This window comes from Notolepis coatsorum (genome assembly GCF_963971535.1).
Source record: "Notolepis coatsorum genome assembly, chromosome: 15".
In the NCBI taxonomy this organism is placed as follows: Eukaryota; Metazoa; Chordata; class Actinopteri; order Aulopiformes; family Paralepididae; genus Notolepis; species Notolepis coatsorum.
The window spans coordinates 28,244,862-28,271,932 of NC_140179.1; the positions used below are offsets into that span (position 1 = coordinate 28,244,862).

Consider the following 27,071-nt stretch of genomic DNA (forward strand, 5'->3'; position numbering starts at 1 on the left):
GTGTGTGTGTGCGTGTGTGTGTGTGCGTGTGTGTGTCTGTGTGTGTGTGTGGTGTGTGTGTGTGTGTGTACGTGTCTATGTGTATGTGTGTCTATGTGTGTGTATGTCTGTGTGTGTGTCTGTGTGTCTATGTGTGTGTGTGTGTGTCTATGTGTGTGTATGTCTGTGTGTGTGTGTGTGTGTTGGTGTGTCTATGTGTGTGCGTGTGAGTGTATGTGTGTGTGTGCGTGCGTGTGTCTGTGTGTATGTCTGTGTGTGTGTCGGTGTGTCTATGTGTGTGTATGTCTGTGTGTGTGTGTGTCGGTGTGTCTATGTGTGTGTATGTCTGTGTGTGTCGGTGTGTGTGTGTGTGTGCGCACGTGAGACGCGCTCTCCTACCTTGGAAGGGTCCGGCGGCATGACGCCCTCCACGGCGAAGGGGCTGCCCGATATGGGGTTGCCGTCGTAGCTGATGTCCACCTTGTAGGGCCCCTCCTCGGGGGGAATGTACTGCACCGTGTGCAGCTCGCTGGCCGCCGCGTCCGGCTCCAGCTTGGCGGGGACCGGCCGGCGTGACGGAGAGGTGATCCTCACGTCCAGCTTGCCCTGGCCACCGGCGCCGCACGTGTTGACCACGAACTCCTGCTCCTTCCCCACGTCCACCTCTGCACACACACACACACACACACACACACACACACACACACACACACACACACACACACACACACACACACACACACACACACACACACACACACACATTTAGAATCTTTATTTATGTCCACATAAAGACAGTGTTTAAAGGACACAAATATTATCAGTGCACTTGTACATTGTGGGTTATTCTGATACATTCGTGCCCAAATTGACAATGGCAACCAAAATTACACACACACACACATGGATGATGAACCTGACAATCAACACACCGCACACACACACACACACACACACACACACACACACACAGACACACACACACACACACACAAATGTACAGTCTCCTCCCCATCATATGTATATACTCTGTCAGGATCTATGGGTAACAGTACTGTATATTTGCATATCGTATATGTCACACATGTAACAGTACTGTATGTCATGTATGTCCCTATGCCATAAATGTCATGATGTCATATATGTTGTGTATGTCATAAATGTCACTATGAATTGAAAATGGGGGACCCTGATGTAAACAAGACAAACGTCTTTCTCTGGTCTGCATCCCCTTAACAATTGTATGTATTGAGCCGTACTGTATTGTACCCATTCTGCAATCTGTTAAATAAAGTTTTCATTCATTCATTAATTCATTCACACACACACACCATCATCATCAACCTTTATTTACACTCAAAAAGACAATTGAGGTCACCCTCATTTTAAATGTCGTCGAGACTTTACAGACATTTCAATGCACACATTTCTACAATATAACAATAATAAATATGAATAACTATCTATATCAAGTTTCAAGTTTTCAAGTTTCTTTATTAGTTGTCATAAAAAAATACAGAATACTTTTCTACGAAATGTTTTTTTATGTTATGAGCTCCTGGGAGTGTGCTAGATAAAAATAGATAAAAAGTATAAAATAGAAAGGCAAAAGTATGTAAGCTAAAAAGTGTTCAGTCAATATACAGATTATTGTATATTGTATCAAATGAACATAGGCATAAAATCAGGACACAGATTGACAGAATAAAAAACAATGCATAAATTGCAGACATAAGAATAGGTATAAAAGACAATAAAAGTAGTGCAATGTAAACGTGCAGACTTAATAATGGCATAAAATAAGGAACAAAAGTACAATGTGGCTCGAAGGCATGTTGTGAACCCCCCCCCCCCCCCCCGGAACAGTCAGTCCCCCCAAAACACCCACACATCAATCCCTACCACATCCCCATCTAAGCACACACACACACACAAGCAGGGTGATCGGTAGGGATGGGAGTTCATAAGACTTTATCGATACAATTCCATTATCGATTCTGCTTATCAATCCGATTCTTTAGCAATTCCCTTATCGATAGGGATGCACCGATCCGATATTGATATCGGCCGCCGATATCAGTAAAATAGCTGGATCGGGTATCGGTAATATATATATATATATATCGGATAAAAATAAAATAATTTTTTTTTTATAAGAAATAACCATTCAGTACATTTATATCTATGTGTTAATTTGTTACATTTAGTTTCACTAAGTTAGGAAAGTAATGTTTTAAGTCAAGCCTGATGTTGCCTTGCACAAAAGAATGATCCCAGTCTCTTCCACACAGTGACAGTGAGGCATACAGTTTGAATGAATGAAGTTTATTTTCTGTCTTTGTTTACAACAAATCAAAACACACTTGTGATCCTTTACAATTCTTAAAAACAAAATATAATAAAAAAAATTAAAAAAAATAAAACGTGGATAACTCTTTTTTCTTTTTACTTAAAAAAAATTGACAATGGGTATCGGATCGGTATCGGTATTGGCCGATACCCAAACCCAGGTATCGGTATCGGGACTGAAAAAGTCGAATCGGTGCATCCCTACTTATCGATTCCTGATACATTTATAATTTAAATAAATAAATTGGAAATGCAACAGAACTATCTATTGAACTGTAGTTGCATTCAATGCAATGAGCATGGCTATTTAGCTAGCTAGCGGCTAACGTTACTTTACCATGTAAATGAATGACTAGGATGCAAAGCACCTTCAGTTTTCACTGCACACACAAAAAGGTCGCAATATCGAGCCCTTTAGGTTTTCCTAGTCAAGGTAGTCTGCTATGGCTGCATGCGTGGCGCTAACGTTATTGTTTTTAAATGTGCAACTGTCGGAAAAACATGGCATCGATAAGAGGAATCGATAGTCACAGAGGCATGCGATTCCAGGAATCGGACAATTAGGAACCGGTTCCCAATCGATTCCGATTCTCGATTCCCATCCCTACCGCAGAGCTACCGAAAAGAGGATCTAGCTACTTGCATTTCATGTTTGTATAGCGGGGGACTTATGGGGTCATAATCCGTTAGAAATCACTCTTGTCGTACTAAAAAAGGGAACGCTAAATGTACGTGAACGCCAGCCAAACTATTTTCTTGGCAGAGCTCTATATCACGCTCTCTCCAGGCCTGCTCTGGTCCTGCGGATGCTCTGGTGTTATTGATGCGCGCGTGTTCTCTCTCTCTGCGGAAGACGGACTGGTTCCAGTTCACGGGGGTCAAACCTCTTCCGTGTGATAGATAGTTTCTCTTTTCCTTCGCCGCAAAAAAGACAATTAAAAGAAGGCACCGTTTGGACTCAGACGTGCGTGCCCGGAGGGTAAAATAATAATAATAATTTATTTTATTTGTATAGCACTTCTCAGGAACACGAAGTCGCTGCCATTAGGCAGAGAAACAGAGAAAAACAAAGAAACAAAAGGAACATAAGACCACGGGCGAAACAGGGAAAATAGCATGAGATACACAGAAACATAAAGCCACAGTAACAAACATCAAAACAGTACTCACTGTTGTTCAAGCCCTGAACCTTGACCTTGTTGAGGTCGAGGGGCGGGGCCACGCTGATGCTGAAAGGGCTTTTGGGAATGGGGTCACCGCCGTGGCAGACTGTGATGGACGTGTTTCCCTGAGAGAGAGAGAGAGAGAGAGAGAGAGAGAGAGAGAGAGAGAGAGAGAGAGAGAGAGAGAGAGAGAGAGAGAGAGAGAGAGAGAGAGAGAGAGAGAGAGAGCACAGAGAAAGGTTATGGAAATGACACCTGTTCAGTCGGAAATCTGTCAATCTGCTAACAGTTCAATGGTTCAGATATGGATTATGTGTCGTGGTACAGTATGCTGGGGGGGGTTTAAATCAATTCAAACTGAACAAGCTGGTGAGGAAGTCTAGCTCCGAGGTGGGAGGCGAACTAGAGGTGGTGGCAGAGAGGAGGAGGAGAAGGAAGCTGGCCGCTATCCTGGAGAAGCCCTTCCACCCCATCTATGAGGAGCTAGTCAAGATGAGGAGCACGTTCAGCCACAGACTCATACCCCCCCCAGTCCAGTCCATTAACCGCCTCGGTCAATCCTTCATGCCAGCGGCCATCAGGCTCCACAACCGTGGGCGAGGACTGCTGCCAGCAGCTGGAGAACTAATGCCTGCGGAACTTGAGAAGTATCAGGAATGTCTGACCCTTAACCACTAAGTGTGTCTGACTCTTAACCACCAAATCTGCACTGACTATAGTGTGAATTATGACCAACACGGTACACACCCTCATCTGCACCCTGTGTATATAGCCAGATAAAAAAAAATAATAAAGGATTGCCTATATTTATTGTATTAGACCCTCATCTACACTTTTGTTTATACTGTATACTATATATATTAATTGTATTGCCTATATTTATTACCCTGCCCATACCTGTACCACCCCCCCCCCCCCTCCCCTCCCCTGTGCTGCTATGACGTCCAATTTTGCCAAGGAGGATCAATGAAGGAATATATTATCTTATCTTATCTTACCTGTTGAACAGCAGTGTAGCGGACAGTGTAGCTGTAATCGTGGTTGTCGATGATCTCAAAGTCGCGGACGGCGTCCCCGGTAGCCGCTCCGGTGAAGTGGACCTCCGGCGTGGCCTTGCCCGCTCCCTTGGTGTAGATGGTGAAATGGGTTGGTTTACCCACCTCCACGCCTGCAGGGAACACCGGAGAAATGGTCAGTATTAGGCAATAATTAAATGGCATCGTTTATCATCTTTAAACGGGAGCAAACTGGCATTGTAGATACATGCATACTGTAGATACTATATCTTATTATGTGTACATATCCCTTACCTACTCGTACTAGTTACGCTGCTGTCCAGTATGACTAACTACCATAGTGTCTTTATAGCTGTATCACTGTACATGTTACAGTAACACTACAATGCTGTACATACATCTCATTGGCACTATTACTCAGTAGTACTAATTTATATATTCTATACCCAGTTTAATCACCATTACATTGTATATTGCTGTTGCACTTTACTGTTACATTTGCACTCTGGATGGATGCCAAACTTCTTTTTCCGTTGTACTTAAATACATTTTAATCTAATCTAATCTAATCAGTCAGTAATCTCAGTATTATTAGGTTGTATTACATTTTACATTATCAAGTGAATCGTTGCTAATTCATCGTTACCTGCTCTGAAATCAAACATGTGGAAATGGTTTTGGCAAGAAGAGTGAAAACTATAGTAGAAAGTGATGCAGAGGGGAGATGTTTTGTGTGTTGCGTGTGTTTTGTGTGTTGCTTGTGTTGTGTGTGTTGCTTGTGTTGTGTGTGTTGCTTGTGTTGTGTGTGTTGCTTGTGTTTTGTGTGTTGCTTGTGTTGTGTGTGTTGCTTGTGTTTTGTGTGTTTTGTGTGTTGCTTGTGTTCCTTGTGTTGTGTGTGTTGCTTGTGTTGTGTATGTTGCTTGTGTTTTGTGTGTTGCTTGTGTTGTGTGTGTTGCTTGTGTTGTGTATGTTGCTTGTGTTTTGTGTGTTTCTTGTGTTCCTTGTGTTGTGTGTGTTGCTTAGGTTGTGTATGTTGCTTGTGTTGTGTGTGTTGCTTGTGTTTTGTGTGTTTCTTGTGTTCCTTGTGTTGTGTGTGTTGCTTAGGTTGTGTATGTTGCTTGTGTTTTGTGTGTTGCTTGTGTTGTGTGTGTTGTGTATGTTGCTTGTGTTGTGTATGTTGCTTGTGTTGTGTGTGTTGCTTGTGTTGTGTATGTTGCTTGTGTTTTGTGTGTTCCTTGTGTTGTGTGTGTTGCTTAGGTTGTGTATGTTGCTTGTGTTGTGTGTGTTGCTTGTGTTGTGTATGTTGCTTGTGTTTTGTGTGTTGCTTGTGTTGTGTGTGTTGCTTGTGTTGTGTGTGTTGCTTGTGTTGTGTGTGTTGCTTGTGTTGTGTGTGTTGCTTGTGTTGTGTGTGTTGCTTGTGTTGTGTGTGTTGCTTGTGTGTTGCTTGTGTTGTGTGTGTTGCTTGTGTTGTGTATGTTGCTTGTGTTTTGTGTGTTTCTTGTGTTCCTTGTGTTGTGTGTGTTGCTTGTGTTGTGTGTGTTGCTTGTGTTGTGTGTGTTGCTTGTGTTGTGTGTGTTGCTTGTGCGAGGAGGCTATGTGTGTGTGTTCCACTTACTTCTCCAAGTCAGCTTCACCTACTATTGCTTACAAACTCTTGTGGGTGAGTAATTGATTGGGACCTAATGACAACCCATTTAATCTGTGTCTGATGAATGAATTATTGTGTTGGGTTATGTGTTAATTTGGAATGTCTTGTCTAATGGTTACGAGGAATATTAGTATATGGAATGTCAAGCTGTTTTTGAACAAGTTTTAGTTTTCTCTGAGATGTTTCTGTTAGTTGTTTTATTGATATTTGTTGTTTTATTGATATTTGATTTGTTCTATATGTTTGTATATTTGTTATTGTTCTATATTTGTTTGTATGTCTGACTTTGATTTGTTTATTGTTCTATATTTGTTTGTATATTTTATTGGTGTTTTATTGATTATTTTTGTTTTAGAATTTGTATGTTTGTATCCAGACCCCAGGAAGAAGAGTCACTGCTGAGGCGGTGACTAATGGGGATCTGAAATAAAGAAACACATTTGAATGTAATCTAACGTGATGATCTTCCTCACCTGACTGGTGGAGGCCGGGGCCCTCAGCCCGGACCTTGGCCGCGTCGTGGGACGGGTCCACCTTGATCCTGAACGGGCTGATGGGGATTTCCTGTTTGCAGATCAAAAGGGGGCTCAGCGTTATGACCTTTTGGAATGGGGGGGGTGAGAAAGCTACTGCTCTACTTCATCGTTTTTCAGCCAAGGCTGGCCTTCATCAGGCATAATGATGACCCCGTCCTGCCATGTATATATCAAACACCCAGGGTCCGTTCCAACAGGTTTAGAGACGGGCGCTCTCTTCCTCATGCTCGATTCCTCAGTGAAACATTGCGGGGGAAACGAGGAAGAGGTACGGAGAGAAGAGGCGTGTTAAGAAGAAATGGAACGTCCTTGTTTATTCACGTGCCATTTTGAAATAATAATAATAATAATTAAAAAAAACGAACCTTCTTACTGTCTTTTGTTATTATGTACCTTATTACTATGCTACTATAGTTATACTACTATCTAATCATGCTAATATGTCTATACTACTATGCTACTATACTTATACTACTACCTAATCATGCTAATAGGTCTATACTACTATGCTACTATACTTATACTACTACCTATCATGCTAATATGTAATACTATGCACTCTTAGCTGCCAGAGATGTACCCCTCCTGGTGACATGTTGTTCAAAATCTGTAAGTCACTTTGGATAAAAGCGTTTAGCTAAATAACTAAATGTAAATGTAAATGTAATTTTGAGGTGCCGTTTGTGGGAGGAGTTTTACACGCCTAACAGCCTACGTACGAAAAATATTTCCGAGACACCTCAGGCTTCCTTTGTGTGTTTCTTATGGCTACGGAACGGCCTTAAAAGATGGTGGTAATCCTTACGTTTCAGGGGCAATGGAGGAATCAAGGGCAGAGGAAGGGAAGATGGAAGGAATGGACATTTTAGTTCCTCACCTGGTCGGCGAACAGCACCATGATGGTGTAGCGCCCGGGGCCCGGGGGCGTGTACTTCACCGTGAACGTGTCGTTGTCATTCTTGATGATGTCGAAGTCGATGTCGGCCTCGGCGGGACCGACCACGCCCGGAGCGCACTTTATCCCGATGCTGACGTCGCCTACGTGAGCGAGGAGGATCAGAAAAGCAGGGCCGCTTTTAGTCACCGCTGTGTTGTTATGTTGTTGAATGCAAAGGGTGTTTTTGATGCGGCCATTTGGTGTTCGACGTAGTACAGAGTCTCACGTTACACGGTGACATACATGGTACTGTACAGGGTGTACTGATGGACTAAAGTGCCAGGAGACGAAAAGTGCCAGGAGACATAAAGTGCCAGGAGACACAAAGTGCCAGTAGACATCATCATAATTTTTTTCATCATTTATTTATTCGTACATGTTAACAGTACATATTAATATAATTCACCAAATTATAAACACAAAGTGCCACGAGACACAAAGTGCCAGTAGACACAAAGTGCCAGGAGACACAAAGTGCCAGTAGACACAAAGTGCCAGTAGACACAAAGTGCCAGTAGACACAAAGTGCCAGGAGACATAAAGTGCCAGTAGACACAAAGTGCCAGTAGACACAAAGTGCCAGTAGACACAAAGTGCCAGTAGACATAAAGTGCCAGTAGACACAAAGTGCCAGTAGACACAAAGTGCCACGAGACACAAAGTGCCAGGAGACACAAAGTGCCAGGAGACACAAAGTGCCACGAGACACAAAGTGCCAGTAGACACAAAGTGCCAGTAGACACAAAGTGCCAGTAGACATAAAGTTCCACAAGACACAAAGTGCCAGTAGACACAAAGTGCCAGTAGACACAAAGTGCCAGGAGACATAAAGTGCCAGTAGACACAAAGTGCCAGTAGACACAAAGTGCCAGTAGACACAAAGTGCCAGTAGACACAAAGTGCCAGTAGACATAAAGTTCCACGAGACACAAAGTGCCAGTAGACACAAAGTGCCAGTAGACACAAAGTGCCAGGAGACATAAAGTGCCAGGAGACACAAAGTGCCAGGAGACACAAAGTGCCAGTAGACACAAAGTGCCAGTAGACACAAAGTGCCAGTAGACACAAAGTGCCAGTAGACACAAAGTGCCAGTAGACATAAAGTGCCTGTAGACACAAAGTGCCAGTAGACACAAAGTGCCAGGAGACACAAAGTGCCACGAGACACAAAGTGCCAGTAGACGACAGGGTGTAGAGAAACACAGAGGCAAAGCCTCTATCTGTCTTGTCTAGATTTCTCACTGTCCGTTGGGTCACCGTCTCACCTTGCCCGGCCTCGCTGCAGTCCACGGTGAAGTAGGTGGGCTCGTTGGCCTTCAGGCCGGACTTCTCCACGCCGGGGCCGTACACCTTCACGTTCTCCGGGTGGCTGCCCTCCCCGATGGTCACCTGTGAGTCACAAACAACCACAGTGTAATTTTAAAGCTGCTACTGTGGAAGATAGGCCCCCATGTGGCCGTGGAGGGTAACTGCACCTTGTTTAGACATGGAAGATAAGCAAGCAAGGTAACGTTGGGTAATGTCTCAACTCAATAATGTAATAAACTGCTTATAATATATTAAACGTTAGTGTTAGTGATGCCTGGTGTTCTGTACCCTGAAGGGGCTGTGGGTTAACGTTAGTGTTATTGTTATTGTTTACTTTAGTTTTTGTGTTTTTTTTTATCCGATGATTTAATGAGTTGAGGCCCCGTATAGGCCCATCTGGGTCTCTTGTCTCTACTCAGCACCTTTATATACACTTTCTGTCATGGTCAATGTTTCGATTTTTTTTACTGTTTTGCTGAAATGGTGCAAAATAAAGAAATAAAATAAAGAAATAAATAGTGATGCCTGGTGCTCTGTACCCTGAAGGGGCTGTGGGTTAACGTTAGGGTTAGTGACACCCCTTCCTGACAGGCAGCGACGCGAGCGAGCGTGATTGCGAAAATTATTAAAATGTATTCGTTTCAATCAGACTATCCTGACCTGCCGCGAGCGACAGCGAACTGAGCGGCAATGTCGTTCCCCCCTCAAATATTCGCTCGCTGTGTCTCTAGTTGAGCGATTATGCGGCCGAGTCCCGCCCCTAAACACTTTTTATTGGTCGAGAATCGCAGGCTGCTTTGCCCCTGTGCTTCCAGGTAAACACACACACACAGACACACTCGGACAAGCGCTGCGTCATATCAGGACAGTGTCGCGCGCGATTTCGTCTCCAGTTCGCTCGCTCGCTGCCTGTCAGGAACCGGTGTGATGCCTGGTGTTCTGTACCCTGAAGGGGCTGTGGGTTAACGTTAGGGTTAGTGATGCCTGGTGTTCTGTACCCTGAAGGGGCTGTGGGTTCACGTTAGGGTTAGTGATGCCTGGTGTTCTGTACCCTGAAGGGGCTGTGGGTTAACGTTAGGGTTAGTGATGCCTGGTGTTCTGTACCCTGAAGGGGCTGTGGGTTAACGTTAGGGTTAGTGACGCCTGGTGTTCTGTACCCTGAAGGGGCTGTGGGTTAACGTTAGGGTTAGTGACGCCTGGTGTTCTGTACCCTGAAGGGGCTGTGGGTTAACGTTAGGGTTAGTGACGCCTGGTGTTCTGTACCCTGAAGGGGCTGTGGGTTAACGTTAGGGTTAGTGATGCCTGGTGTTCTGTACCCTGAAGGGGCTGTGGGTTAACGTTAGGGTTAGTGATGCCTGGTGTTCTGTACCCTGAAGGGGCTGTGGGTTAACGTTAGGGTTAGTGACGCCTGGTGTTCTGTACCCTGAAGGGGCTGTGGGTTAACGTTAGGGTTAGTGATGCCTGGTGTTCTGTACCCTGAAGGGGCTGTGGGTTAACGTTAGGGTTAGTGACGCCTGGTGTTCTGTACCCTGAAGGGGCTGTGGGTTAACGTTAGGGTTAGTGACGCCTGGTGTTCTGTACCCTGAAGGGGCTGTGGGTTAACGTTAGGGTTAGTGACGCCTGGTGTTCTGTACCCTGAAGGGGCTGTGGGTTAACGTTAGGGTTAGTGATGCCTGGTGTTCTGTACCCTGAAGGGGCTGTGGGTTAACGTTAGGGTTAGTGACGCCTGGTGTTCTGTACCCTGAAGGGGCTGTGGGTTAACGTTAGGGTTAGTGATGCCTGGTGTTCTGTACCCTGAAGGGGCTGTGGGTTAACGTTAGGGTTAGTGATGCCTGGTGTTCTGTACCCTGAAGGGGCTGCTAGGGACGTTAACTTCGCCCCAGGTGATGATGATGGTGTGTTTGATGGGCTTGCTGGGAATGTAGACGCAGAAGTACGTGCTGTCTCCGTTGTCGGTGATCTGGATGTCGATGGGGAAGCCCTCTGCGTCCTGTTGGCATGGGAGGGGGAAAAGGACAGACTTCACTTTAGCTACGTTCACACGGCCTGCACTACAGGAAGAAGACACACCGTTACATACCTAATTATGTATTAATTACTGATGTATTAATTATGCTTCAAACAAACATTCTTTTCCTGTATGTCTTTAGTTGAGGTGGTTCAGTGTGCCTGGTACAATGCCATAATTCTCTGTGCTAGCTTAATTAAAAAGTGTCTGGGAAATGTACAGAAAACAGATAGGGGAGCCACCCACTCACACTGAGCCCTTGTTCAACTGAATGATGAGTTTAAAAACATTCCTTTTGAAGATACCAACTGTCTAGCTTCAACCAGTTATCTTTCAAGGTCTCTGCGGCAACTCTGTACTTTGGTCAACAAAGCGTGTAACTGAATTATGAGTTTAAAAACATTCCTTTTGAAGATACCAACTTTCTAGCTCCAACCAGTTCTCTTTCAAGGTCTCTGCGGCAACTCTGTACATTGGTTAATAAAACTTGTTAACAATACACTTGTTAAACGTAGTACTTTTCCAGGACAATCTGTTAGTTTTTGAGCACGTTTACCACATTCAAAAGTATCAATAGTATTGCAAAACCTGTGACGTGAGAAGATTCTCCTGTCCGTCGTCTGTCATTAGCAACTAAACTCTACTTTCTGTGTCCATTTGGAATTGATTGGATTTTGAAGGTATCCCACTGCTATACTGTATGATGTCATCATTCTGGGACGAGTGTGTAACGTCGACTCCGCTCACACACACCTGGGCGTAGATCTTGAGCTCCCCCCTGCCGGCTCCCGTGGTATCGATGGTGAACTCGGCCGGCTTGTTGACGATGACGCCGGTGGGCTCCAGACCCGCGCCGTAGCATTTCACCTGAGGGAGAGGAGACGGTTCAAACGCATGTGGGAATACTGCGCATAGGGAAATGTACAGTCGTTTTTTTGCTGATGTCTGCCGTTTTTTTCATTCACTAGAGCCCTTTCACTGCCACACTACAGAAGGTTAACCCTTTACTATCACACTACCGACGGTAACCGTCGGTATACAAGGGTTACGCTTCTGTAGTGTGGCAGTGAAAGGGTTAACGTGCTGTTGTTGTGTGGCAGTGAAAGGGTTAACCATTTGGTACACAGTCAATCTTGCAGTGTCAAATTAACACTATTCCCGAGTGTATTTGGTCCCGACTCAGAATTGGTGTTAAATTGACTCTTGCTCTTGTGTAAGAGTTAAATGAACTCTAAATAGAGTAAAAAAACATAACACTCGCTTAAAGATTGACTGTGTAGTGCGGCAGTGAAAGGGCTAGCATTCTAAATTGTCGAGTGAATTCCTCAAAACACTACAATGAGGAATTAGACGCGGAAGGGGAGGAGTCAAACCTGCTCAGGGAAGACATCATTGGCCGCGGGGAGGATGTGGGCCATGAAGGGGCTGTCCTTGATGTCCTCGTCGTCGCAGATGACGTGGACGGCGTAGTCGCCAGGCTCTGTGGGCCAGTAGCGCACGTCGCACGAGCCGTCGCCCTTATCGTCGCACTCGATCTTAGCCTGCGACGGCCCCTCGATGGAGAAGCCTGTGTAGACAGACAGAGAGAGAAACGTCACTTCAACACATTATTCATTAGGATAATAATGTCCCTTTAACCGTGGTGTTCGGGGGTTTGTTTACTGTTCGATTGTTACTAAAAAAGAGAAATTATACAATTCATTGTTTTTGCAACCTGAGACTCATTGGCCTTGGCTCATTTTCTGTGAAGAACATATAAAAGAACACATTTTGACACTTTGCGCCTCACCTCCGCCCCCCCCCCTACAAATTTGTATTACATATATAAATACCACAGTTCAGGTCCACTGTGGTGTGGAAAGTGTGGAAATTGTATGTGAAAAATATGAATATGAAACAAAAATGTTAACTTGTCTTCCTCCACGGTCTGCCTCCACCTTGTTTCATTCATACTGATTGAAGATAAACATTTACAGTATTCCATTCATGTCTTGGTTATAAGGAATTCCCCCCCCCTTTTTTTTTTTACAGATATCAAATTTCATCACACAAAGCGAATAGCACTTTTATTGATACATGATATCTAGGTCAACAGACATGATTAACCATATATGCCTGTCTAGACTGCTTGTAATTGAGATAAAGTTAACATCTGTTAAGTGTTTCTACATAAGATGTTATGGCTTCAGTACTGTTGTGGGTCCAGCAGACCTGTGGACACTGGGTGAGGGACACAAAACCACACAAGGGTTAACCTGAAAGAGCAGATGGGTCATGTGACAGGAAGCAGTTTCTATGACAAAATTGTTAGGACAAAAAAGATTAAATCTGCTTGCAATTACAGGCCAACTGGCAGATCCTTTAGTTTAGATTGAAGGTGTGTGTGTGTGTGTGTGTGTGTGTGTGTGTGTGTGTGTGTGTGTGTGTGTGTGTGTGTGTGTGTGTGTGTGTGTGTGTGTGTGTGTGTTTGTGTGTGTGTGTGTGTGTGTGCGTGCGTGCGTGTGCATGCGTGTGTGTGTGTGTGTGTGTGTGGGGGGGGGGGGGGGGTCTCTTAGCTGGTCTCTTAGCTTTGTCAGTGTCACAGCCATCACCACCATCGACTAAAAACACACCTCTTAAAACAATATCTGAAATAATATCTGAAGAAAAATAATAAAAATACTAACCTTGCTTCCATACTGTATTTTTACTATTATTTACCCTAATGTTATGCTACTATTCTATAATATTTTTTTTTTTTTTTTTTTTTTTTTTACTTTATTTTTTAGCGTTTATCGCTTTTCTGGTCAAGCATGACCGACAGAAACAGGTTGAAAATGGGATGTAGAGCAGGGGAAGACATTCTGAGAAATGACGGCGGGTCCGGGAATCGAACTCGTGTCCCCCAGATCCGTGACGAGCACGGTTTTCCCCGACGCAGAAATAGCGCAGAGATATGCGGTGAGCTACGGGAGCTCCCCTTCTATAATACATTTACCATTTATTATTATACTACTACCTTTACTAGGTCACTAAGATCCTCCAACCAGGCTCGGCTGGTACCCCCCCACACACCAGACTCAAAAAGAGAGACGATCGCTCTTTCAAGGTCGTGGCCCCCAAACTGTGGAACCAGCTTCCCCTGGAGATCCGATCTGCCCCCCTCGCTGGAGACATTTAAGGCCCGTCTAGAAACCCACTTTTATTCCCTAGCCTTCAATAAACCCTGATTCTCCCACACCCTACCGTAACTCACACACTCCCATGCAATGTTATCCTGCCCCCTCCCTCTTGTATCTCTTCTTGTGCTCCTCTGTCCCCTGTGTGCTGTACTGTACTTTGTGCTTCCCTATCCGCTTGTTGGCCTACTGTTGTCCTATTCTCTGAATACTGTCCTTTCCTGTTGTGCCTTCTTTTTGTATTTGTGTATTTTATATTATGACATTGATCTTATGCTTTGATTGTACAGCACTTTGGTTGGCTCTTGAGTTTTTAAACATGCTATATAAATAAATTACTTGACGTGACTTGACTTGACTACCTATCGTGCTAATACTACTATGCACTCAGAGTGTAACACTCAAGATCGACACTATTTGACGAACAACGCCGCTGACCCGTAGCTGCCAGAGATGTCCCCCTCCTGGTGACCTATTGTTCACAATCTGTACGTCGATTTGGATAAAAGCGTTCAGCTAAATGACCTTGGCTTTCAGGGCTGTGGGAGATAAATCCCCCCCCCCCCCCCCCCCTCTCTCTGATCTCCCTCACCCATCTTCCCTTCCTACCCTCATCCCTCATTCTTAACCCCAATAAACCCTCCCCCACCTTTCCCCAAAATGTCATGACACCCTTATACCTATGGCCCCCACCCCTCTCAGTTTTGTAGGTATACATATGTTCCTCATTCAGTGGGGGTTCTCTCAATCCAGCTAGTCACCTGTCACCTCGTCGAGAGTCATCCAGCCATTCTCTGACTATTTTTGTATTGATACTTCGACTGAGTTAATAAACTGTATTAACCAGGTCTCTTCTGACTGAGTAAGTTATTCAGCTTCGGATATTTTCCACCACAGGGCAATAAAACAAATCTCCTGTAAAGGACTATGCCGCTATGTCCCCCCCCCCCCCTTCCCCCCCTCAGACTTACCCAGAGTTCCCACCTCCGTGCCGATGGCCTCCACCACGAAGTCGGCGCTCTTCCCCACCATGCCCGTCTCCAGACCCGGCCCCCACGCCCGGACCTTCTGAGGCCCCGCCTCCTCGCTGATCTGCACCTCGAACGGGCTGCGACCAAACAGAAGGTTCAAGTCTTTTAGGTTATTCAAGATTCAAGAGGTTTATTTATCACATATACATATATGCATATTATAATACCAGGTTATAACAATCCACGCAGGGCAACCACTGACTAACAGCAAGACGCCGTATACAGTATGAAGGGTTTTCATTCCAAAATTCTATACTGAACATTGATTTATTATTAAAGGTAATGTACTGTAAGTGGTATGTCTTTGTTAAATATGTGTTAAATGGCTCTAGATTCCGACAGCCATCGCTGATATAGAGTGTCTGGTCAGTAACATGGGTCTCCCAGTCCCTCCACTCTGCAGTAAACAGCCATCACTGATATAGAGTGTCTGGTCAGTAACATGGGTCTCCCAGTCCCTCCACTCTGCAGTAAACAGCCATCACTGATATAGAGTGTCTGGTCAGTAACATGGGTCTCCCAGTCCCTCCACTCTGCAGTAAACAGCCATCACTGATATAGTGTCTGGTCAGTAACATGGGTCTCCCAGTCCCTCCACTCTGCAGTAAACAGCCATCACTGATATAGTGTCTGGTCAGTAACATGGGTCTCCCAGTCCCTCCTGCTCTGCAGTAAACACAAAATAAATGTTCTGGTATCCCATTCCCACTTTATCCAATCAGGAGAGAGAACCCTAGATAGTATTACTTATTCCAAGATATCTTGCCAAGCCAAGTTTGCTTACCGCACTGGTAGATTTATTTTTACTTGTTTCAAGGACACATTAGGACACACTAGTTTTTATTTCTTATTTTTGTCAGACCATTTTTGCAGTGTGGAGTTCTCTCTCCTGATTGGATAGGGTGAGAACGGGATACCAGAAAACATGTTGTTTACTGCAGCGCGGAATGTTCTTAAGATTACTAATGACTCTTTCACATAGTGGATACCTACGTTTTATACAAAAACAAACAGACAAAAGTCATTGTGTCAATTGATGGTCCTGTCTTATATAAATCTGCCACGGCTGACTTGCACTCTTTGAACTCAATAGTCCATTACGTCAAGTTATGATAGGTGTGTGTGTGGGGGGGGGGCTCACCTGCGTGGAATGCTATGTCCTCCCCATGTGATTGTGATGATGTATTTGCCGGTCATTATGGGATAGTAGTCGCACTCGTACAGGTCCTCCCCGGTCTCACACACCTTCACCGGCTCATCCAGGCCCTCTGAGACGAGAACATCAGACCTCGTTATTCTCCAGACGCACGCTCAATAAATACCACTTTAACATAATAGTAGTCGGCCTAAAGCCATATTTACAACTGTTAGGGTCATGTTACTGTTATGGAGCAACGCGTGTGTGTGTGTGTGTGTGTGTGTGTGTGTGTGTGTGTGTGTGTGTGTGTGTGTGTGTGTGTGTGTGTGTGTGTGTGTGTGTGTGTGTGTGTGTGTGTGTGTGTGTGTGTGTGTGTGTGTATCAACCTTGGGAGGACCCACAGTTCCTCTAAATCATCGGAGAGCCTTGGGAGCCATTTCGAACATATAAGAATTCCAATCACGGACACAAAGGCTCTAGGGACGCGTTCCGCTAGCAAAAAAATAAGAAAAAGATATTACTCTTTTCCCCCACTCACTTGGGCCCTTCACGGTGACCTTGAGCTCCCCGCTGCCGGCTCCCTTGGTGTAGACCTTGAAGTCGGCCACCTCCTTCACCCGCACCCCCTTGGGCTGGAGACCTCTGCCGGAGGCCCTGCAGGCGTTGGGGTTGCAGGCTGAGGGGGCACAGCCAAGAAGGTTGAAGGGAATAAAGAAATTAGGTTAGACTGGAAGGGTACACAGTAAGGCTGTCCCCGAAGCCTGTTTTTGGGATTCGAACTTTGTCAGGGTTTTTCGAACGAACGTTCGAACCTTCGCTTACATTTTTTTTTTATTATTCAAAAAGATTTACAATTTTTCATTTTCAAATTTAATTTTAATTTAATTTTTTTTATATATCCTCAAACTAAATCCTCAATTTGAATAAAGTGATTCATCTGATTAATTTAGTCTTTTTTGTTTATTAAATCAACTTTCCAGACCAGACCCAGCCCAGGGAGAAGCCCCAGCCCAACTAAATCAATTAAATCAACTTTCTTTAATGAATATAACTCATCCGTTTCTTTTAATACTATAACATTAGTGTAGCCTAATCTTTATCTGCAACTGTGAAGAAAAAACCCATTGGTTTAAACAGAAAAAATATAAATTTATTTTTTATTTTTATTAAAAATAAATAATTTGAATGTTGATTTATAATTCGAATGCCAATATAACGAACGAAGGTTCGAACGTTTGGGCTCAGCCCTAGTACACAGTAACACATTTGGCACTCTCCCAGACAGTCACACTCACACACACACACACACACACACACACACACACACACACACACACACACACACACACACACACACACACACACACACACACACACACACACACACACACACACACACACACACACACACACACACACACACACACACACAGCTGCAGCGGCGTCGCTGTTAGTCGATGGGACAGCGCCACAAGAAGCACACTCTGCCACTGTCGCCGGGTAGATGCAGCAGGGGGGAGACGGGACAGAAATGATGAAAAACAATGCGTTAATGGTACGGAAAATAAGAAAGAGAAAAACAGTGAGACAAAAGAGAGCGAGGAGGCTTGGACGTTTAGGGCTTGAACAGATGGGAAGAATGAGAACGTGGGAAGGAAGAGGAGCTCTGGCAAGAGGTGGAAAAAGACCACGTTAATAAAGAGTATTTTCAGTCAAAAATACCACGTTAATAAAGAGTATTTTCAGTCAAAAAGACTACGTTAATAAAGAGTCTTTTCAGTCAAAAAGACTACATTAATAAAGAGTATTTTTCAGGCAAAAAGCAATCGCATGAATGTTCTGGCTTTTGGACATTCGGGAAGCAGACACGCAGTCGACATCCTCTGCTTCCGATATCTCAATAAAAAACTAAAACACGAGACATTCCTCGGTTATCTCTTTGATGTTTAATGTCGTATTTATTTTGCACCCCAAAGTAATGCCACTGTGTGAAACGATGAGCTCTTGTTTGACGGTAAAACCTTTTTTAGAATAGCTTGCGATGAGTTTAATTATAAGCTTTTCGAATAGCATTGCTCCTTGAACAAAAGTAAAGTCATTAAAATACTTTAATTAGACCTCGTACTGAAAGGAACTGAATAATTAGACAGTGTAGGGGTAATCAAGTGGAGGAGAGCCTGTTAATTGAGGTATAATTAGATCTAGAGGGTCTATTAGACCTACATGCACAGCAGTATGACAATTTCTTTCTTTTTTTTTCTTTTTTTTTTCTTTCCTTCTCTTTCTCCTATTTTTCTCTGATTTTCTCCCCGTCCCAATTAGTCGTTGTGCCAATTCCCCCCCTCCCCTACCTGGTTGTTGTACACATGTTCTCCCACGAGTCGGTACAAGGGTGTCCTGATGTCGAACGCACGCTTCCTCCGAGACGTGCGCCGTCAAGCCAGTGACGCTCTTTCCACTTGGCAGCGAGGACTCTCATTGGTGAAGTGTAACGCGTTGGAGGGCATGCTATCTCCACCAAGTCCTGCCCCGCTTAGCAAGCGCCGAGACCTGACCTGTAGGCGTCACTGTCCACAATGCCAGATTCCCACCCGCCAGCTTCCCCACCCCCTAATACTGCCAATTGTATTAATATGAACGGCCAGCCAAGCTGGTAGCAACGCCGAGAGCTGGGCTCGAACACAGCGTCTCCTGCGTTGGTGACGAGCGCAATCTCCGCTACGCCACCTGACAATCTTAACATGACTAGGGGAATACTGTGATTACGGGATGACCTGACTATGTATACATCTTAATGTAATTATGTCTCTTTGATTAAAGTCCTAACCAGAGCATGAATGCTATCATTACAACCCGTGGTACTGTAATATTAGTCACATTATTGGAGGGTTGCTATATATTATACACCATGTCTGTACACCAACAGTAAGCTTGTCTGTCAGTTGTACTGTATGAGTCATGCTACATGTCCCAATATTTATTTAACCTTTTGAGTTGTTAACACATTCCCTGCCACGCAATTTGAGCATCTTATACCACTCTCTGCCACCACTTTAAGTCTATGGAGATGTTCCCCTTCTTTGCAGGGTTATAACTTTTTAAATTGTATTGCTAAATTGACATTACTATGGCCCATTCAACATCGATTATCTATCGTTCAGGATGTGGGAACGTTATACTTTTTCATTCATACGAAAATACCGTCTAGAATATAAATATGTTTTTATCGTTTTCTGCAGTAATTCCTAGAACGTGAGATATAGGCATAAACACATATCAACTGCCGTTTGTTGCGATCCACGCTATATTAAAGATTTCAACTGTACATGATCCTAAACGTTATGACTTATCATGCGCGGATGAACGGGCAGGGGGTCGTTTATAATTCCGTGATAGTCAGTAAATGCTTTATGTAGTATGGGTGATATATTGATCAGAGCGGTTTGCATTGATAATAATAAACAAACAGGCTGAAAGTAACGTCAGCGTCCTCTTACCGTTCGCCGATGAGACTGGAGGAGAAAGATCCCACTTATTTGACGGTGATCTCCTAAATCCATTTCCGGTTTGTATCATCATAATAAACGCCCAAATCGTATAGATTATTACGTTATGGCAGCGATCGCTACACACGGACGTGTGTCTACAGTCACGCAACAATATGCGAGTGCCGGACGCATTTGTCAGATGCACCGGGATCACAAGAGATCCACTTCCGGTTGCAACTTGCCGATCATCCACCAGGTGGCAGTATTGAAGCGTTGCAGAGTTGTGCATGCTCCCACTGCATCAGACCAGGCTCCGTGAGGGAATTATGAATAACATGGCGAAAAAATTAAATATGATCTCAATAACGTTGTACGCCGTGGAATGGCAGAATTCGCATGAACTTGAAACACGTCGTAAGCCGTTTCCGGCGTGGGATGTGTTAATGAATATTCCTTCAACCAACCTTCACACCTCTCAATTCTTTATCCGTGGTATAACCTCCTTAATTGCAGTTTATGACACAAAGGAAATTATTGACATCTCTTGTAGCCTATACACTTTATGTAGCCACGCCCATTTCACTTGGAATGCAGTTTTCTTTTCACTTCCTTATTCACCATTTTGTCAAGTGGCTTGCCGTTTTATATAAAAGATGGACGGACCTAATACAGTATATCCCTTTCTAGATACTGTGTCCTTGTTGCCTAAAAAGTAGAAACATAAGCCAAGTTCACTGGTTGACTAGCAGGTAGGTGACTAGTGGTTAGGTGACTAGGGGCTAGGTGCAACACAGGAAGTGAAAACCGCAAATGGCTGGTGAATGAAGTGATAGAGCTTGGCACTGCCAGCCCCCAATTAGTTCTGGGTTTCCTCTACGGCCATATAGCCTCTGGCCAAAGACCTGGACAGCCACAATAACTGTATAGTGCAACATAAAAACCCAAAGGTCTCCAAGATCATGAAGCAGTATTTAACTTGTAAATTAACAGAGTGACCTTTGGGTTTTAGGGTTTCCACCTCATAAAAACAGTTTTTAATAACCATTTCCTGGTTTCAAGTTGCGCAAAAAAAACAGGAATCTACGTATAATGTACAATTACAGAGATCCATCTGTCTGGCGATCGGCATGTTCAATTAATAATCGCTACATGCGAGCCTGGAACTTTGACAAACCCCTCTTCCCATCATGCATGTAAAACAGAGTTATCCTCAGAGACAGAGTACGGCTGATGGTTAGATTGTCATGTAGATATAGGGTTACGAAGCAGCTTGGGAGGAAATGTACGTCAGCGGGGATCGATTGCTTTGCTCTGAGGGGAAAACAAGGATGATGCGGATTAATGAGAACGACGAGGATGATGATGGTAATGATGAAGAAGAAGAAGGCCCAGGTGTGTAGAACCCGCCCACATTTAGAAAGGAGGGTCACAGTGACGTTCGCTCTCTCGTCAAATCAAAGAGATGGCATGAGGTTATTTAGAAACCATCTTTTCTTTACAGTAGGGGGGGGGGGGGGATTATTGAGTGAAAAATTAGGAGTAATCATTTTGAGTTATCTGAAAACTGTTATTTTAGGTTTTGTTAACCGTGTTATTTTCCACTCATTAGTTCAGATAGAAATAGTAGTTCAGATAATCGCAGATGAATCCACACTATCATGTTATACGTGTGAATATATACCAGCATCAAGTGTTTGTGGATAAAAATTGCTTGCCGTTCTCCTTTTGTAATGGTCCTGAGGCAATTGAAATATCTCAAACCCGCCCTCGATCGTCCAATCGCAACCGTCACTTCCCCTCTGACGAGTCATGTCAAAGTTGCGATTGGAGTGCAGGGTTTGAGATGGGTCAATTCTGACTACATCGTAGTAGAGTGTATGGTTGTTTGATCATCTCTGTGCTGCTGAGCGACTATAAAGGTGACCGTCTATGCCAACCAACTAACACTGCCTCTGGATGTTAAAGGAACACGTCAAAATTATGGGAAATGCGCTTACCGTCTTCTCAAGAGTCAGACAAGAAGATAGATACCAATTTCCTGCGCATTGAGTAGAAAACTATCCGGCTGCAAGCTAGCCTAGCTTAGCACAAATGAATGAAAGTGGATATGCACCACTAGCCTGGGTTAAAAGTCTGGGAGAGGTGTTTTTGGTTTACAGCTAGGCTAGCTGGTCTGTATCCGCGTCCATTCATTTGTGCCAAGTAAGGCTAGCTTGCAGTGGGATAGCTTTCTACTGAACACACAGAGAGGAAATCTGTATCTATCTTAGTCTCTGACTCTGGAGAAGACAGCAAGCACATTTCCCATAATGCTGGCGTGTTCCTTTAACATGAGGGGGGACTGCTCTTAGACACACACTTGCACACACACTCACTCTTCTCTCTCTCTCGCTCTCGCTCTCTCTCTCTGAGTTGAAGAGAAGAATGGAGCCACAGAGGGCTAAGCGCCAGCACATGCTATAAAGCTGTAAGCCCCTTCTGGGAGGAAAGGGGATCTGAAGCGAAGGATGGTTTTGAGTTGAGGTAGAGGGGAAGCTGGGGGGTGTGGGCCCGGGGGGGGGCTGACCAGGCTAGCGCAAGCAGGCTCCAGTCACTGACCCCCCACCCGCCCCAGCCCAGGCCTGTACTAACTTGGTCGCCTGGGTTTGGGCGGCGTTGCAGGGGGGGCTCTCTTGGTCTTGTCTGTGGTGGGCGGGGTGCGTGTGGACTGGGGGACTACCTGCACCGGAGAGCTGCGCGGCAGCGCCCTCTGTGGAGCTGGAGGAACAACAGGCGTGATGACACAAACACACGTACGTACGGCACGAGGAGGACGGGGCTGTGTCGGGGCGTCCAACTTTGGGGGAATGGAACGCAGCGGGGTTTGGCGTCAATTCCCTCTCAATTCAATCGATTCTGATTTTCAATCAAAAACTGTAACACGCTATGTGATTCACTATGGCTCATTGGCCGGACGGTTTACTCTCATTTGGGTTGGATGTAACAACCTTCCCAGAGGCAGGATTGGATGTAAACAGCCTTCCAGAGGCAGGGTTGGATGTAACAGCCTTCCCAGAGGCAGGGTTGGATGTAACAGCCTTCCCAGAGGCAGGATTGGATGTAAACAGCCTTCCAGAGGCAGGGTTGGATGTAACAGCCTTCCCAGAGGCAGGGTTGGATGTAACAGCCTTCCCAGAGGCAGGATTGGATGTAAACAGCCTTCCAGAGGCAGGGTTGGATGTAACAGCCTTCCCAGAGGCAGGATTGGATGTAACAGCCTTCCAGAGGCAGGATTGGATGTAACAACCTTCCCAGAGGCAGGATTGGATGTAAACAGCCTTCCAGAGGCAGGGTTGGATGTAACAGCCTTCCCAAAGAGGCTCATGTCTAACAACACCAAGGCGAGGAAGCACAGAGAACCACAATCTTCTTGTGCCCCAATTCTTTATTTTATTGATATTATACTGATATTGTAACTTTTTATACTGTCATTTATTATACGCATTAGCAGCTAGCTTGTGTCCAGCATTAACACACTTCACCTGCTATACAGTATCTTGAGATAACTCTGTAGCACTGTACCATTGGTCCATTCGACGCAATTATGGAAAATAATTTGATTGGATTGAATTGAAAGTTAATTGAGCCAATCCCTGGTGTACAGGGGGGGGTGGGGGGGAACAAACTCTAGACCCTCAGACCACCGTACCACCAGACAAGTAGAGCACCTGAAGGCCACGCGACCACAGCCCAAAACCATGAGGGCACAGCTTCAGCCACAATAAAATCCTCCACCACCACCACCACCACTCAGAGAACAGGCAGAGCACACTGTCCCGTCGGGACGAGGCGAGATGAGGTCTGGACCCAGACACGCTGGAGGTTCCAGACCCACGCCTAGACAGTTTACAAAGATCAAAAAAACACTTTAGGTCTTTAGTTAAAGTAGGTCAGTCTGGGGGCATTAGATCTCATTATTACACTCACTCAGATTAGAGAGGAGAAGGAGGAGGAGGAGGAGGAGGAGGAGGAGGAGGAGGAGGAGGAGGAGGAGGAGGAGGAGGAGGAGGAGGAGGAGGAGGAAGGAATCAAAAAGTGATTACTGATTACTGATTAACAGAAAATTGTTGATATGGTTACAGATTACTGATATGACTGATTATAGATAAGCAATGCATACAAATGTCAGTATAAACAATATATCACTTACATGACTATTAGTATTTGGGCTTGATATTGTACATCCACCAAAGAAACAACCAAAAAACAACAACTATTCTCTATGGAAAAATGTCATGCTCATTTGTCTTTTGCAGTTATCAACAGCTGCATTCTTGTAGCACTGATTGTTTAAAAAAAGAAAAAGAAAAAAGTTGCCCTTTCACATTTTTCCTAACAATTCCCACCTGGTCGGCCTGGGGAGGGTGTGTAGACTACCACACGCCTCCTCTAGTCAGTCTGGGGAGGGTGTAGACTACCACACACCTCCTCTAGTCGGTCTGGGGAGGGTGTAGACTACCACACGCCTCCTCTAGTCGGTCTGGGGAGGGTGTAGACTACCACATGTCTCCTCTAGTCAGTCTGGGGAGGGTGTAGACTACCACATGTCTCCTCTAGTCAGTCTGGGGAGGGTGTAGACTACCACACACCTCCTCTAGTCGGTCTGGGGAGGGTGTAGACTACCACATGTCTCCTCTAGTCAGTCTGGGGAGGGTGTGTAGACTACCACACACCTCCTCTAGTCGGTCTGGGGAGGGTGTAGACTACCACATGTCTCCTCTAGTCAGTCTGGGGAGGGTGTAGACTACCACACACCTCCTCTAGTCGGTCTGGGGAGGGTGTGTAGACTACCACACACCTCCTCTAGTCGGTCTGGGGAGGGTGTAGACTACCACACGCCTCCTCTAGTCGGTCTGGGGAGGGTGTGTAGACTACCACACACCTCCTCTAGTCGGTCTGGGGAGGGTGTAGACTACCACACGCCTCCTCTAGTCGGTCTGGGGAGGGTGTAGACTACCACATGTCTCCTCTAGTCAGTCTGGGGAGGGTGTGTAGACTACCACACACCTCCTCTAGTCGGTCTGGGGAGGGTGTGTAGACTACCACACACCTCCTCTAGTCGGTCTGGGGAGGGTGTAGACTACCACATGTCTCCTCTAGTCAGTCTGGGGAGGGTGTAGACTACCACATGTCTCCTCTAGTCAGTCTGGGGAGGGTGTAGACTACCACATGTCTCCTCTAGTCAGTCTGGGGAGGGTGTAGACTACCACATGTCTCCTCTAGTCAGTCTGGGGAGGGTGTAGACTACCACATGTCTCCTCTAGTCAGTCTGGGGAGGGTGTAGACTACCACATGTCTCCTCTAGTCAGTCTGGGGAGGGTGTAGACTACCACATGTCTCCTCTAGTCAGTCTGGGGAGGGTGTAGACTACCACATGTCTCCTCTAGTCAGTCTGGGGAGGGTGTAGACTACCACACACCTCCTCTAGTCGGTCTGGGGAGGGTGTAGACTACCACATGTCTCCTCTAGTCGGCCTGGGGAGGGTGTAGACTACCACACACCTCCTCTAGTCAGTCTGGGGAGGGTGTAGACTACCACACGCCTCCTCTAGTCGGTCTGGGGAGGGTGTAGACTACCACATGTCTCCTCTAGTCAGTCTGGGGAGGGTGTAGACTACCACACACCTCCTCTAGTCAGTCTGGGGAGGGTGTAGACTACCACACACCTCCTCTAGTCGGTCTGGGGAGGGTGTAGACTACCACGCGCCTCCTCCGATACATGTGGAGTTGTCAGTCACATCCTGCTGAACAGGCACCCCACGACCGACCAGCAGAAGTCGCTATTGCAACGACCAGGACTCGTACCCGACCAGAACCCGGGTCTCTGCGGTGGTAGGAGAGTGCTTTGACCTCTCTACAGTACCGAGCCGGCCACCCGAAAAACAACAAGATATTTGATGTATATTTGGTGTCTGTAAATCTGTGAAAATGTAAATGTTAATGTCAAAAAAGACTGTTGAGCACGAACACGTTTGCTAAAATGAGCTGCTAGCATAAAATGTGCCTCTTTTTTTATTTAATAATATTATTTTTTTTTTTTTTTTTTTAGTCATAAATGAAAGATTATTTATTTTAGAGAATATGCCAAAGTTTGAAGATACGTCTGGACTGTTTGGACTCTGCATTCCAGATATGGTCCATTTCAAAGTGCATTTGTGACGTAGTCACACAGTAGTAGTACGTAGGCCTACTGTAGGTACTCTATATCCATCATAAAATATATATATATTTTTTAAGTAAGAATACAGGTGAGCGACGACATACCCTCAGAGATGTTGACCGTGAACGGGCTTCTGGGAATCTGCTGGCCGGCGAACGTCACGTGGACGGTGTGCGGCCCCTCCAGAACCGGCCCGTAGGTGCAGCGGAAAATGCTGTCCCCCTTGTTCTCCAGAACGATCTCCACCGTGTCCCTCCTTCCCTGGGAGTCCACGATGACCACACCCACGTCTCCGGCACCGGCGCCTGGCAGGACAGAGATGGATCGGTGTGATTATCAAAACGCCGCACGCAGGCCACGCGACCACAGCCCAAGACCATGAGGGCACAGCTTCAGCCACAATAAAATCCTCCACCACCACCACCACCACTCAGAGAACAGTCAGAGCACACTGTCCCGTCGGGACGAGGCGAGATGAGGTCTGGACCCAGACACGCTGGAGGTTCCAGACCCACGCCTAGACAGTTTACAAAGATAAAAAAAAAACACTTTAGGTCTTTAGTTAAAGTAGGTCAGTCGGGGGTCGTTAGATCTCATTATTACACTCACTCAGATTAGAGAGGAGGAGGAGGAGGAGGAGGAGGAGGAGGAGGAGGAGGAGGAGGAGGAGGAGGAGGAGGAGGAGGAGGAAGAGGAGGAGGAAGAGGAAGGAATCAAAAAGTGATTACTGATATTACCAGAAAATTGTTGATATGGTTACAGATTACTGATATGACTGATTATTATAGATAAGCAATGCATACAAATGTCAGTATAAACAATATATCACTTAAATGACTATTAGTATAGTCTCCGGCACCGGCGCCTGGCAGGACAGAGATGGATCGGTGTGATTATCAAGACGCTGCACGTCTGGAACCAGATACTACGACCCCTGCTGGTCCTGGGCTGGAACCCAACCCAGAACCTTCTCCTCTCCTCCTCTCACTCCTATAGTCTCCCTCTCAGCCTTCCTACTGTAGCAATAAGACACTAATTTAAAGGCTAGGTGTCAGGATGAGGTGTTTGTATGCATCTCCGAATCCTGGTCACGAATATCCTTGTGTACGTGAGT

The 27,071-nt window shown here is 45.4% G+C and overlaps 1 protein-coding gene across 1 annotated transcript in view; it reads right to left on the reverse strand.

Annotated features, from left to right (window-relative positions):
- flncb (filamin C, gamma b (actin binding protein 280)) overlaps positions 1 to 27,071 on the reverse strand; it is a gene marked incomplete at its 5' end in the record, with an annotated part of 155,781 nt that overhangs the window by 62,052 nt on the left and 66,658 nt on the right. Inside the window, 14 exon segments of the mRNA XM_084330952.1 lie at positions 379 to 644; positions 3,499 to 3,616; positions 4,490 to 4,659; positions 6,629 to 6,719; positions 7,569 to 7,729; positions 8,894 to 9,017; positions 10,783 to 10,926; positions 11,698 to 11,811; positions 12,318 to 12,511; positions 15,074 to 15,210; positions 16,275 to 16,401; positions 16,810 to 16,947; positions 22,391 to 22,516; positions 26,062 to 26,262. Coding sequence (XP_084187078.1) covers positions 379 to 644; positions 3,499 to 3,616; positions 4,490 to 4,659; positions 6,629 to 6,719; positions 7,569 to 7,729; positions 8,894 to 9,017; positions 10,783 to 10,926; positions 11,698 to 11,811; positions 12,318 to 12,511; positions 15,074 to 15,210; positions 16,275 to 16,401; positions 16,810 to 16,947; positions 22,391 to 22,516; positions 26,062 to 26,262 — 2,111 coding nt within the window.